Source organism: Fusarium venenatum (genome assembly GCF_020744135.1).
Source record: "Fusarium venenatum strain MPI-CAGE-CH-0201 chromosome Unknown EDB82scaffold_4, whole genome shotgun sequence".
Taxonomy (NCBI): Eukaryota; Fungi; Ascomycota; class Sordariomycetes; order Hypocreales; family Nectriaceae; genus Fusarium; species Fusarium venenatum.
The window spans coordinates 812,813-825,798 of NW_027072132.1; the positions used below are offsets into that span (position 1 = coordinate 812,813).

The 12,986-nt window shown below is 47.3% G+C and overlaps 5 protein-coding genes across 5 annotated transcripts; all 5 read left to right on the forward strand.

Annotated features, from left to right (window-relative positions):
- Nucleotides 1-51: 51 nt before the first annotated feature.
- On the forward strand, nucleotides 52-3,015 carry EDB82DRAFT_561043 (uncharacterized protein; the record flags this gene model as incomplete). The annotated part of the gene is made up of 3 exons (XM_025737003.2): nucleotides 52-1,013; nucleotides 1,107-2,427; nucleotides 2,486-3,015. The coding sequence occupies exons 1-3, from the start codon at nucleotides 156-158 to the stop codon at nucleotides 3,013-3,015; spliced, it is 2,709 nt and encodes a 902-aa protein (XP_025591907.2). The 5' UTR covers nucleotides 52-155.
- Nucleotides 3,016-4,037: 1,022 nt separating this feature from the next.
- On the forward strand, nucleotides 4,038-6,639 carry EDB82DRAFT_288682 (uncharacterized protein). The gene has a single exon (XM_025737004.2). The coding sequence runs from the start codon at nucleotides 4,170-4,172 to the stop codon at nucleotides 6,588-6,590; it is 2,421 nt and encodes an 806-aa protein (XP_025591908.1). The 5' UTR covers nucleotides 4,038-4,169; the 3' UTR covers nucleotides 6,591-6,639.
- A 201-nt stretch (nucleotides 6,640-6,840) lies between these two features.
- Nucleotides 6,841-8,702, forward strand: EDB82DRAFT_467056 (uncharacterized protein). Its single transcript, XM_065607917.1, has 2 exons — nucleotides 6,841-7,151; nucleotides 7,206-8,702. Exons 1-2 carry the CDS (start codon nucleotides 7,062-7,064, stop codon nucleotides 8,322-8,324), a joined length of 1,209 nt encoding a protein of 402 aa, XP_065463184.1. The 5' UTR covers nucleotides 6,841-7,061; the 3' UTR covers nucleotides 8,325-8,702.
- On the forward strand, nucleotides 8,703-9,973 carry EDB82DRAFT_511490 (P-loop containing nucleoside triphosphate hydrolase protein). The gene has a single exon (XM_025737006.2). The coding sequence runs from the start codon at nucleotides 8,962-8,964 to the stop codon at nucleotides 9,748-9,750; it is 789 nt and encodes a 262-aa protein (XP_025591910.1). The 5' UTR covers nucleotides 8,703-8,961; the 3' UTR covers nucleotides 9,751-9,973.
- A 253-nt stretch (nucleotides 9,974-10,226) lies between these two features.
- On the forward strand, nucleotides 10,227-12,358 carry EDB82DRAFT_511491 (uncharacterized protein). Its single transcript, XM_025737007.2, has one exon. It carries the CDS (start codon nucleotides 10,324-10,326, stop codon nucleotides 11,920-11,922), a length of 1,599 nt encoding a protein of 532 aa, XP_025591911.1. The 5' UTR covers nucleotides 10,227-10,323; the 3' UTR covers nucleotides 11,923-12,358.
- The last annotated feature ends 628 nt before the right edge of the window (nucleotides 12,359-12,986 follow it).

Here is a 12,986-nt window from a genome sequence, read left to right on the forward strand (position 1 = left end):
TGCGAGGGGTCAGATCAGCTTGGCATTTTAAAGGATCGCTGATAAGAAGTCAGACGGTTCTACTCGAAACATCTAGGAGTTCTGTTATCTTTTTCTCTAGTGACTTGAGAACTTGAATAATATCAGTGCTGGATCATTTGCAGTCAATAAATACCATGACGTCGATCTTCACTTCGGTAAATTGGAAAGGGCATTTTGGCAAATCTACATCTCCTTACTCCCTCTATAGATACAAAGAGTGCCCTACCCCCAAGGATTACATTGGACAACACAGAATCCAAGCTTTCGAGCTTAGCTACGATCGACATTCAAAAACAACTAGCTTGCAACACGATCAGAAAAATCGAGATGGCATAGCCGTGGAATTCTGCAATACTGGTCAGCTGCCTCAAGGGCCGAAAGTTGATACAACAATCGGCTGGTACTTTGGTCAAGAAGACTTGTCCAATTTTGACTGGGGCAATCTCCAACCGGGGACAGAGACTGAGGTCGAACGGAAATTGGAGAAGAAAGGGAAGTTCAGATGGATAAGAGAAAATGAAGGTCACCTCTACGGCATTAATCGACCATGGGTCATACGAGGATATTTCATCGGGCCTAATGAGAATAACGCTCCGCCGTGCATAACGGTTCTATGCGCCCATGAAGACGTAGCTCGGTTCTTGGTTGACCGTATTCACGACAAACTACACCTTCACGAAGGCTGGGGCGCGACGAGGCTACCTGGAGTCAAGGTGCTAAGACTGGCGTCTGATCTTGGAAGCAATGATAAACCTGACAAACCTGATCAATACTCTGTTGATGGAGAAGCTCAGAAGGATCAGATAAGGATTGAGATTGGATCCCCAGACAAACACTCTATGCCAACCATGTCGAACGAGGATCTCTCTTCCTGGGCACAGAGTCGTCATCGGTGCGGCGTTCAAGTTGAAATCGTCAGAGACTCAGAAGTCATTGCGAAGGCAACCGTTGGCGGCCTCATCGTAGTTGGGGGCGAAGTGTATGGCTTGACAGTCGGTCATCTTTTCTCTCCATCAGCATCACATGATGGAGGAGAACTGCAGAGTCTGTCCTTTGAGACGATATCCACTATGAATGCATGGTAGGAAGGGCAAGCTTGCGGCATGGAGCTTGACTGGGCGCTTGTTAAAATCCTAGGCCTCCATGAAAAAGATGTTGAGATTTGGGAGGATGTTAACCTAGCCCAGACGGTGAGCGGTGAATTTCGTCCTGTCCTTATCGCCTTGGAGGAACCAGCTCCATCCACCCACGTGGTACTAGCCACTCCCGGATCGACGCATTGTCTCCGTGGTGTCTTTGTTGGCCCTGGTGCTATTGTTAACATCCCAGCATCACCGACCCCCTATGCCACATGGGTCTGCAGGATGGAGCTACCATGGCTAGTACAGCCAGGAGATAGTGGATCATGGCTTCTCGATGCTGACAGCGGCATGCTTCTTGGAATATTAGTGGCAGGCTGCCCTGAATTACAAGAAGCATACATCATTCCTGCTCACGAAATCATCGACGACATAAAGCGACATTACTCAAATGACCCACATTTATCTATCAATCTTCCGAATTGCCATCCTCTCCCAAAAACCAAACAGATTGACCTCCATAGGTACATTAATGAATACGGATCTATCGTCAAGAGTTTTGAGAATATTGACTCGCTGCAAAAGCTAGAGGAACTTGACAGTCGCATAACGAAGTGGATTGAGAATGCCGAAGCTTTTCGAGATATTCCTCCATCATTGTATAATTTGCGAAGTCGAAGTTCACGATGGCAACCTACTCTATCAGTCCTACAATATGAGACCTTGGAAAGTAAAGAATGGCTTGACTCTAAAAACTCAAGTTTCGATAGCTTTGAGGGCCCGCTCAAAACCGCCATTCAGCAGTCTCCGTTACGATGTTGCAACTTTATGAACGAAATGTTTGCGGTTCAGAAAAAGTCAACACAGACGACTTTGTTACGACGTTTATGGCGATGTTTGATGTTAGGTCTCAGCACTTATTTGCGCAACGACGAGGACATACCCGAGGCCACTAAATCTGTGTACGACCTCATGATGAAAGCAGAGGTTGGTTTGATGTTGCATAAGACATCCGCAGACTATTCCGGGCCTCGATCTCCTTGGGAAATGAATTTGATTGAAAAGAGACAAAGCGGCGTCTTTCCGTGGTATAACCATGGTTCTGCACACAGATTTCCAGAATCTTATCTAAATATTAGACGCCATTGGTACCCCGTGAAACGAGACTACTTGTCACGGGGCAAGGCTATGCGAAGAGCTAAATGGGTCCCATGGGACAGATATACTGCTACGGAAGTTCTTGGCAGATTACGCAAAGATCTCGAGGAGCAGATTGTTGTCCAACGGAAGGGTGTTGAAATAAGTTTACCAGAGACGGAGACGTTAGGTAAGTTTGAGTTTGTTTGAATATCCCATGAGAAATCTATCTGACGCGTGGATGACAGATTCGCTCTTCTTGTCTCAGAACACTGACAGTAACATGGTGCTCTTTGCCGTCAAGTTAATGGACAAAGATGGCAAGTTCTCCGTTATTTTACCACCACCCTCTATCGGTCCATGTACATACACCCAGTATGGGATACCTGGACATCGCTATCCGAAGTATTTCGCGAGCAATAACGCAATTACGTACTCCCCTTGGAGGCTTCCATTCATTCTCACAAAGAAAAGCGTTCATGATAAGGAAAACCTTAAATTGTTGCTGTCAACGCAGCTCAACATCAACGTCAGCGATTTCAAACGACATCAAAAACTAAATCTTTTACAAAATCACTCTAGATTCTATCTCAAGGAATACAACCAATACGTCGATGTTGTTATCTATGAGGGTCATATCGAGGATCAGGATTTTACTATGGAGCATGGTCCGACTGGTTGGATGATGCCAGCGGTGAATGAGGAATCAGCAAAAAAACACTTGTCGCCTCCTTTTTCTGCTATTCTTGATTTCCACGATGATGATATGGAATGTTGACTATCACTGCACATTTATAGTACCAATTTTAATATTCCTCATATTTCTATGAAGATAGCTTATTCTTCTCCAAAACATAAATTATAGCCTCCCCCCTATAGTTTGTATCACTGTTAAATTTAGTAAAAAGTTAAATATATTGACATGAAGTTTCCTGGCAGGATCACTTTCTTGTGAGGATGTCCTTTCTTCTTGCGCCTTATTCTCGTCAATGTGAGATATATTTATTGATACCATTTATTGAGATATTGAACTATGAGGGGTGGACCAACCCTGCAAGTAAAGGTCTTGAGTGTATTGTATATGCTTAGTCTTCAATTGGAAGCTCGCAAATATATAAATAATTATCAGCTACTTAGGTACCAAACATTATTATACATGTACTCGTAGTCTCTGTCATCGTTTTACTAACACTGATATCTCTTCCTAGGTACGTACTTTTACTATTGAACTTACATAACTTTGAAGATCCCTGATGAGTCACTACTATGTAAAAACATGCTCTTATCCTCCTCCCAATCTTCCTCCCAATCCTGCCCCAGAGCCTCCTCCCACCCCTTAATAAAATCCTTCCACATGAAACGAAACGAGCTCTCATGATCACATCAACTTTAACCTTTAGGAACAATTCAACCTCTCAAGATCCGCCAATCAAACCCTCGCAATTTGAAACTCTCAACCCCATGGGCCGTCATGCCGTTGGCGCGCTTCTATTTACAGGGATCATCTCAAACAAGCCCAGACCTTGTCCTTCTCCACTAGCCATGAGAGTTGCTTCTTTCAACCACAGAATCAAGAAACGGAAAAAAATCATGATGTTCGACCCTGGTATGACATACCTTGTCGGTAATTCTCCCGGAGGTATACGTATGACGACCAAATGTGGTTAACGCACCGGGATATTAAAGGTCTCCTGCATATGAGCCTCCATTTCGGTACTTGCTTATCACCTCATAGACTAGGATAGCAGAAACATATATATCACATACCACACCCATCATGGTGAGCCTCTTCAAGTCATCGCTACCTTTGATCTTCATTCCCACCGCAAGTACGGTGTTTTTCTTCTTTCTACCGCTCGCGGTATATTCCATTCATTAAACGACCCTGGTGGTCTTCACATTCTCTATAAACACATTCTTTAACCGATCAAAATGCGTTTCACTCTTTCTTCCGCTGCAGCCCTTTTGGGTCTTGTTGCATCTTCCACCGCCCAGCGAACCACCGCATACACCGACCCCAAGACAGGCATCGACTTTCAGCGCCTGGTCAACCATGACTTTAGCGTCGGTATCGCTGTCCCCGAGACCCTGGGCACAGACCTGATCGCCCAGCTTGTCGTCCCCGTTGCGAAAGAAGGATGGGGAGGTATCTCTTTCCGAGGCGGTATGGTTAACGGTCTTCTCTTCGTCGCTTGGCCCAACGGTGAAGACATCGTTACCAGCTTCCGTTTGGCTGGCTCGTACGCTAACCCTGACACGTACACCAACACTACTGTCAAGGCGACGCCTATTCCTGAGGGTACTTTTGTCAACAGTACTCATTTCTCGTACACCTTCCTCTGTGAGGGATGTGTCGTGGAAAAGGTTACTAGCCTTACTGGAGAGTCACCCGTTGTTGGATACGCTTACTCTACCATTGCTGTCGACGCTCCTGCTGAGCCCGAGAGTGCCCTCTCTTACCACGGTGCTGGCTTCGGTCAGGGTGGTCTTGACATCAAGGCTGCTGCATCTGCCAAGTTTGCTGAGTGGGCTGAGATGGCCAAGGAGACTACTCCTACACCTCCTGGTGGCGGTGGTGGTGGAAACGGTACCACCCCTGTTCCTGACACCCCTCCTACCACTTCCAACGTCACCTACGATGTGATTGTCGTCGGTGGTGGCCCAGCTGGTATCATCGCCGCTGAGCGTCTCGCCGAGACAGGAGTCAGTGTTCTTCTCATCGAGCGTGGCCCTGCCAACACTGTCGCCCTCGGAAACACACAGCAAGCCCTCCCCTGGAACAACAGCCTTACTCCCTACGACGTCCCCGCTCTTGGAAGCAGCATGGGTAGCATGTCTGGCACCAAGTTCTGCAGTGACACCGCTTCCACTGCCGGATGTCTCCTCGGAGGTTCCAGCTCCATCAACGGTCTCAACTTTATTCACCCTCCTGAGCGCGACTTCCAGCGCTGGCCTGCAGGCTGGAGCTGGGCTGATATGTCGGCTGCCGCTGAGCGTCTATACGAGCGTAACCCTGGAACAACCCTTCCTTCTGACGATGGAGAGTACTACGATGACATGACATTCCGTGTCCTCGAGGGTTACCTCAGTGCCAAGGGCTGGAAGGAGGTTGATTCTATTGAGCAGCCAAACGAGAAGCACGAGGTTTACTCTCGCTGCTCTTGGTCTATCAAGGATAACATGCGCGCTGGTCCTGCCCGTACTTACATGCCCTTTGCCAAGGCCCTTCCCAACTTTACCCTCAAGCTTGAGACTAAGGTTATCCAGCCCATTCGATCCGGCAGCATGATCACTGGTGTTCTCACCCAAGCTGCCGATGGTAGCAAACAGATCATCAATGTCAAGGCCGGTGGTAAGGTCGTTCTCGCTGCTGGTGCCATGTCTACTCCCCGTCTTCTCTGGAACGCTGGTATCGGCAAGTCTGATGCTCTTGCCCTCGTCAAGGAGGGCGCTTCTCGAACTGGCGTTACTCTGCCTCCTGCTTCTGACTTTATTGATCTCCCCGTTGGTCACCACCTCCAGGATCACGCTCAGGTCATGCTCCAGTTCAAGACCAAGAGCAACTTTACCGCGTACAAGTTCAACGACATTGCTACCAAGCCCGTCCCCTCCGATTTGGACCTGTACATGCAAGGTTCCGGTCCCATCACCCAGGCTGCTCAGCGCATGCACTTGTGGACTTCTGCCGAGGGCGCTGACGGTCGCGTTCGCTACCTTCAAGGCACAGCTAGTGCCATGGCCGATGGTATCATCACTGTCCGCACATTCTTGACCCACGGCACTTCCACCGTCGGAGAGCTTGGTATCGCTGCTGGAGGAAACACTCTCCTCAAGACAAAGCCCTGGTTGATCGACCAAGAGGATCGAAAGGCCATGGGTGACTTTGTCCAATACTGGTTGGACCTCGTCAGCGCAAGCAACTCTACCCTCTCTTACATCACCCCCGGTGCCACCGTTGATGACATCCTCGCAACCAAGATGATCAGCGGTGATCACTGGATGGGCAGCGCCAAGATGGGTGTTGACGACGGTCGTAAGTCCAACGGAAGCAGCGTCGTGGACCTCAACACCAAGGTCTACGGTACCGATAACCTCTTTGTTGTCGACGCAAGTCTGCACCCTGATCTCCCAACAGGAAACACCCAGTCCATCATTATGATTGCTGCTGAGCACGCTGCTGAGAAGATTGCTGCTCTCAAGGTTGTCGGTGGAGGTAGCAACTCTACCATTCCCGAGCCTATTTCTTCTGCTCCCACACCTGTCCCCACCCCTTCAACAGGTACCAAGTGCAAGCGGGCTATTCGTCGTGCTGCTCGTAGGTCCATTGACTTTCGACGACGATCAGCTTACTGAGTTTAATCTCTTTGCTGAGATTTGGAGATGAATATTTCTTGTGTATATTGTAACCAGATAAGAATCTTTGGTAGCTGTAAATAAAATAGCAACATTGTCAACCAATTGTCAAATCAGTCGTTCCTTTATGATGTAAATGATGACGTTTCAGTAAGCTGTCGTGGTAGGAACGGGGGAGTGGATCCTTCCTTCTGTAAAGGCCCTGTAACGATAACTTCCGTGGCGAGTCTTACCAAAAATCAACGCCCCTCTTACATCTTACTGCGACTTTATCAGAATCAAAATACCCCAATTTTGACCCCAATTCGCCAGTTTTATTGGTCAGTTTACCTCGGTTTCGTGTTCGCCATACTCGGGATCGGGCGGATTTAACTCTCCGTCAGCATCGTCGTCCAGTATTTTACTGCAGCTCATCTTCAATCATCGACATTCTCGGAACGAGTGCGAACTACCACAAACTGATACCTCACAATGGACGAGACAGAACATAGGAGGAACACTCGCTTCGGGTACAAAAAGTCCCGAAACGGATGCATCCGATGTAAACAGCGCCGAGTCAAGGCATGTCAATAAACAATCCATCATGTTACACACGTCCGACTAACTATTCTATAGTGCGATGAAGAAGTCCCGTGTACAGCTTGTATCAGACACAAAGTCCGCTGTAGTCTCGAGCTGTCTGAGGCAGAGCAACGGAGCCTTGCGCCCCCACGCTCCAGTCCTGCGTCTCAGTTATCGCCGGGCTCTTTGTTATTCCAACCTCTTGACGAAGCCGACTGCTGGGTATCAACCGCTCAGCTGATGCTCCACTACACCACTGTCACATACAAGACCATGTTCTTTTCCGAAAATGCCGTCGCCACATTTCAACGAATCATGCCGCAAGAGGCTCTCGCATATCCATTCTTCCTCCGTCAAATATTAGCTTTTTCCGGCTATCACCTCGCCCATCTTCACCCCGAAAAGAAACAATTCTATCTTTTGCAAGCATCAAAGCACGTCAACTCTTCATTACGCGGTATCAGAGAAGCACTCTCTGAGGAAGTCACCTCCAAAAACTGCCACGCTTTATACGGCAGCACCACATTCGTCGTGGTGAACAAATTTGCTGCATTTCCCAACTGCGACGACTTTCGTAGTCACGAATGTTCATTGCCAGTTCAGAGTCTTATGGAGATTTTCTCTCTTGTTAACGGCATGGAAGCCGTGTTGAAGTGCCCAGGCGCTGCGGATCTCCCCAACGGTCCTTTGAAAGAACTTTTCTGCGAAACGGAACAAATCCATGCGATAAGCCCTCTTCTAAGTGGTCTATCTGAACGTTTACCCGAGCTTGCCCGCAGGATATCAACCGATTTTATGGAAGATAGGTGCCGTGATACTTTGATATCAGCCGTGCAATCCATCACGAGTTGCGTGAACGATTCACTTGGAGAGCTCAACAAAGCGTCACCTCCAGAGTTGAGGATTATTTTCTGGTGGCCTATGACTGTGTCGCGAGATTTTTTGGACCTAGCATTGTCTGGAAATGCGTTGGCTCTTGTGATACTGGCCTATTATGATATTTTGCTGCACTGGGGTGAGTCGCAGTATTGGTTCTTTGAGAATTGGGCCGAGCTTCTTATTACTGCCATTGCGGACAAGGTTAAGGGGTCGTCGTGGGAGGATTTGTTGAGCTGGCCTATTGAAGTAATCCTGCATGAACAGAACATGATAGATCGAGAGATCAGACAGTAGACTCCACTGCATTGCAAACATTGATGCGGTCATCTCCGTGAACATTTCCGTACCCCACCGCTTCGGCGAAAGAGCCAAGCGACGATCTTCACTAGGATTATTAGTGATATTCGCAGACTTCATCAATTATATACCATGTTCTTTTCTCATGCTTATTTCTGAGTCCGGTAGCATTCGGGAGTTAGCGTGAGACAAGTGTAACATTCAATCTGACGGCTTCCGAGACATGTCATCAGACCTATCATTACCTGTAAGCGGTACCTGTCGCTCTGAATGTCATCATTCGTGTTCGGACTACTTATTCGGACAAGATAAAGCTCAGATTATGAGGTTACAGTTGCATTGAGCCGGTACACAAACATAGACCCGGTCCGATCTGTGTATTTATGCGTCTCCCTGATGACAGCTTACTGGCTAAAAATTAGTGTCTGCTTACGCCCAGACTAGATCAGACGCCATGGAACATCGGGAAATGAGCATCAATTACTTCCTTCGGACTCTTGGGAAATGAAGATCAGCTGACTGTACTACAAAGGATTCAAGACCCTGAAAAAAGTATTTATTCAAGTCCGTCCATCGCCTCTTGATTTTCTGGGTGACACACATTCATTCAATCTGTCCAACTCAATCAATCACCATGTCGTCAACAACTGAAAAAGAGAAATCGGCTCCACGCCCTCCTCCCCTCTTGTGTCTTGGTGCTGCTCGTACAGGCACAGCATCTCTCATGGAAGCCCTTCGAATTCTAGGCCTCGAAAACGTACACCACGGCTGGGAAGTCTCTGAACGCGAAGATCAGCAATGGCAATGGCGCATTTTCGACCGTGCGGCTGACGCCACGTATTCCAACCTCCCTACATACAACGGCAAGGGCTTCTCACGCGCAGAATGGGATGAGGTATTCGGAGGTTACGAAGCTGTATCAGATGTAGCTTCTTTCTTTGCAGAGTCTTTAATCCCAGCCTATCCCGACGCAAAAGTCATTCTCGTCGAACGCGACATTGAGAAATGGTACAAGAGCGTTCTAATGATTTTCGAACCCGCTCAAAACCCACGTTACAGAAAGCTTGGTGAGACAGTTGGGAAATTAGCTGGTTATGACAATGCGAAAGCTAGTTTCAAGATGCATCAGGGTTGGACAAAGGCACCGACTCCAGAGACTACAGTTGAACATTTGAAGGAAGCGTATGTTCGACATAACAAGTACATCAGAGAGAATGTACCTGCGGATCAACTTTTGGATTTTCAGCTTTCACAAGGTTGGGAGCCTTTGTGTCAGTTTTTGGGAAAGCCTGTTCCTGATGTGCCATTTCCGCATGCTAATGATACGGCGGCGTATAAGGCTAGGGGTAAGAAGTTGACTAGGAAGATGATGGGTAGGGCTGCGAGGAACTTTTTCTTTCCTTGTTTTAAGAAGACGTTTTGAGTAGCTGGAGCATGAGTGGATGCAGAGATTAGATGCTGTACATACTTTTATGTACTGTGGTATACTCAGAAAAGGCGGCAGATATATAACGAACAATGGCACATTAATACCTGGATAACTTATTCAGTCTTTGATATCTTTCTGCTGGTTGTATTACTCTTTTAAGTAAAGGCTGCTCGTTGTGTGGCCCATTAAGGATAGCGTGTGTGCTTGATTGAACCTCACCACCAATAATTCATGGGGCGGTTCTGGATCAAAACTACTACCGATTGGCAAATAAGCGAACAGGTAAACCTCTAGACTTATTTTCGGAAGAAAATGATTTTTTATCCAGAGTTTTACCTTGGTTTAACATTTGAGAGAACAAGATTGGATGAAAGTGAAGGCAATGAGCTCCCGGGATACGGCCCGAAACTCCGGGAGCGGAGCACAACCACCATCAGGTCGATCAAGGATAACCTATATCATTACGGTCCCAATCACTCTGAGATCTCAGAATTTCTGTCCAACTTCCCTTTTTTTATCTCATGCTACTTCTGATTTTGTCAATATATATTTGAACAATTAACAAAAATGGCTGCACCTAAAGATTACAACTGGCAGCAGGTAAAGCCTGGAGTATGGCAACGTCCTATCGATGAGATTGAACAGTTCTACTCATCATTGGTTGTTCTCTATGAAGGAAGCGGCCGTATGTTCTTTGGAATCACCGGACACATCTCACTGTCCATCCAAAGCCCCAAAGATGTATCGTCAGAAGATGCTGAACGCCATGTTGACGAAGCTTTACGCAAAGCATGGCTCGCGTTAAGATATGATCACCCTACACTTGCATCCCAAGCAACTCAAGACCCTGAGACGGGAGAATGGGTCAAAACATACAAACATCTCGATGGAAATGCTGACAAGAATGATTGGGTTGACAAGACTCTTGTTCACATCTCCAATGGTCAGACTGGAAACGAATGGGCAAACTCGGATCCTCCAGCCCCGAAAGTCCCTACAATATTTGTTCTTCATCGCCCCAACGAAGAAAAGGATGGCTCCCAAATTATCCGTCGAGATCTCGTCTTGCGCTCTCCGCATGACATCCTCGACGGCATCGGAACGCTTATGCTACTCAACAACTTTATCGCTCTGGCCGCAGACGCTTACGAAAAGGGAGATACCTACAATCCCCCAGCTCTGGACGGAAGTGAGGCTTCAAACTTGAGTCCTTCCTATCGCATCGCCGCCAATATTCCAGACAAACTGCCAGAGGCTCAGATGATTAGACTGGATGCAATGGCCGTTCAAAAAGCCGCAGTAGCTTCTGATCCCAGCGTTGAAGTCCTTGCACTTCCTTTTCGAAAAGGAGAAGTTGTACCAGGTCGTCATCAACGCGTTTCACTCTCGTTTACTGAGAAAGAAACTCAACAGCTGTTAGCTGCTTGCAAGAACGTCAAAGCAACCCCAACACACGCCTTCCATGCAGCTGCGGCTATCGTCGTACGCGATCTCCAACATAAGCCGGCTGAGACAAAGAAAGTTCGGTATATCAACTACATCTTACGAAACGAGCGACCAAATTGCTCTGATCCATATAACTCTATGAAGCATCCAGCTGCTGTTTATCATTCTGTGTCTGGTCAGAGTCTTGTGGTAGACATGGATCTTCACCCATCAAACCACCAGCCTGACACCAACGAGTTTCACAAAGTCTTGGACACTATAAAAGACTTTTATCTCACCGTCAAACAAGACAAAGACTTCTATATCCTCGCACCAACAATGTTCTCCCAGGCCACTCCAGAGATACTTTCGTCTCCCCGTCCACTCCCCATTCCACCTCCCAAAGCTCACCCATCAGTATCCATCTCGAGCATGGGACGTGTGGAGGGTATGATAGCACCCGAGACAAAGGCCTTCAGTGCTCGAGATCCGTGGGTAACTGGGGAAGAACTTGGGAATGGACTGGGGTTGTTTTTGGGTACGTTTCGTGGCGAGCTGTGTTTGAGTGCTGCGTATAATGATGCGTGGCATACGGAGGGGGATGTTAGGGCGTATTTAGAGCGTTGTAAAGATGTGGTTTTCCTTGGGCTTGGATTGAAGGCGTGGGCAAATCGTGCAGGAATAGTACATTCGTTTCGAGGGGCAGATGTGACTATTCAGACAGTTCTCTGTGGAATGTAAATGCATTTGTCAGTCATGTCTTGCCACGGATACAGACGGCTCTTGATAGATATGTTGCCGATAAGGTTCAAGTCAAGTCAGATAGCCTATCATCCCCAGACATCTAGCGTTTAGATTAGAAACTCTCTCATTATGTAAACCTCACCGATGCAGACACTAGTAACTGACACCCAAACAAGTCGATATGAAGTTGATAAGTAACGATATGGGGAAGGTGAACAAGGCTCACTAACTGTGCCGCAAAGCAGCAAATAAGTCCCTGAACCAACACACCGGGAACTTCTGTGGCAACAATATTCACAAGATCAAAGTCTCGTTCCAGAATTAGTTAGAGAATTCGATCGGTTTATCAAGGCCCAAATTGACAAACCGCCACAGCCCGCACCTTCACCCAACAGACATGCACAAACATCGATATGCAGTGATCATCAGTAACGTTTGTGCAAGGAGGGGCGAACAACCAAAAGGCGAGGTCGCCGAAACTGTGTGTTGCCCCAAAGTGGAAGCTCCCTAGCCCACCCCTAGGAACCTTTGACAGGCTGGGGTAAACTAGGATCATACAGCATGCAGTATCCACTTTGTGGTAACCAAACCATATTGGGAAGCTTTTTGGATGAAAGCTGAAAGAGATATGGGGTTTTGGGTTTGATAGGGGCGAGGGTTGGGAGTGGGCGGAATTGGGTTATCATCCGTTTGGCTGACTAGGTTGTATTGGCACGTGAATGAGTTCTGTGCGAGAAAGGGAAGTTGATTGATTACACGATGGTTCATTTGGTCACTTTGATATGGCCAACAATGTTAATGTGTTGGTTGGAAGTGATGAAGTGGCAATGTTGGGATGTCGCTGTCGACCAGTTGGTTAACACCAAGAGCCAATGTTGAGAGTGTCATTACCTATACTGCACTATGCAAGAGTCTGAAGTTCAAAATAATTCTAGTAGACCAATAAACACATTTACTCGTATCACTCATTCGCATACGTCTCGTCTACCGTAAAAAGGCATATCGTGTAAATCTCACGATCTCACCACAGCACACGATACCAAGACCAATCACATAAGCTT

Coding starts and splice junctions, on each gene's coding strand:
- EDB82DRAFT_511490 (XM_025737006.2), top strand. CDS start 8,962: ATGTCGTCAACAACTGAAAAAGAGAAATCGGCTCCACGCCCTCCTCCC.
- EDB82DRAFT_288682 (XM_025737004.2), top strand. CDS start 4,170: ATGCGTTTCACTCTTTCTTCCGCTGCAGCCCTTTTGGGTCTTGTTGCA.
- EDB82DRAFT_467056 (XM_065607917.1), top strand. CDS start 7,062: ATGGACGAGACAGAACATAGGAGGAACACTCGCTTCGGGTACAAAAAG. Junction 7,152..7,205: donor GTAAACAGCGCCGAGTCAAG/GCATGTCAATAA, acceptor ACTATTCTATAG/TGCGATGAAGAAGTCCCGTG.
- EDB82DRAFT_511491 (XM_025737007.2), top strand. CDS start 10,324: ATGGCTGCACCTAAAGATTACAACTGGCAGCAGGTAAAGCCTGGAGTA.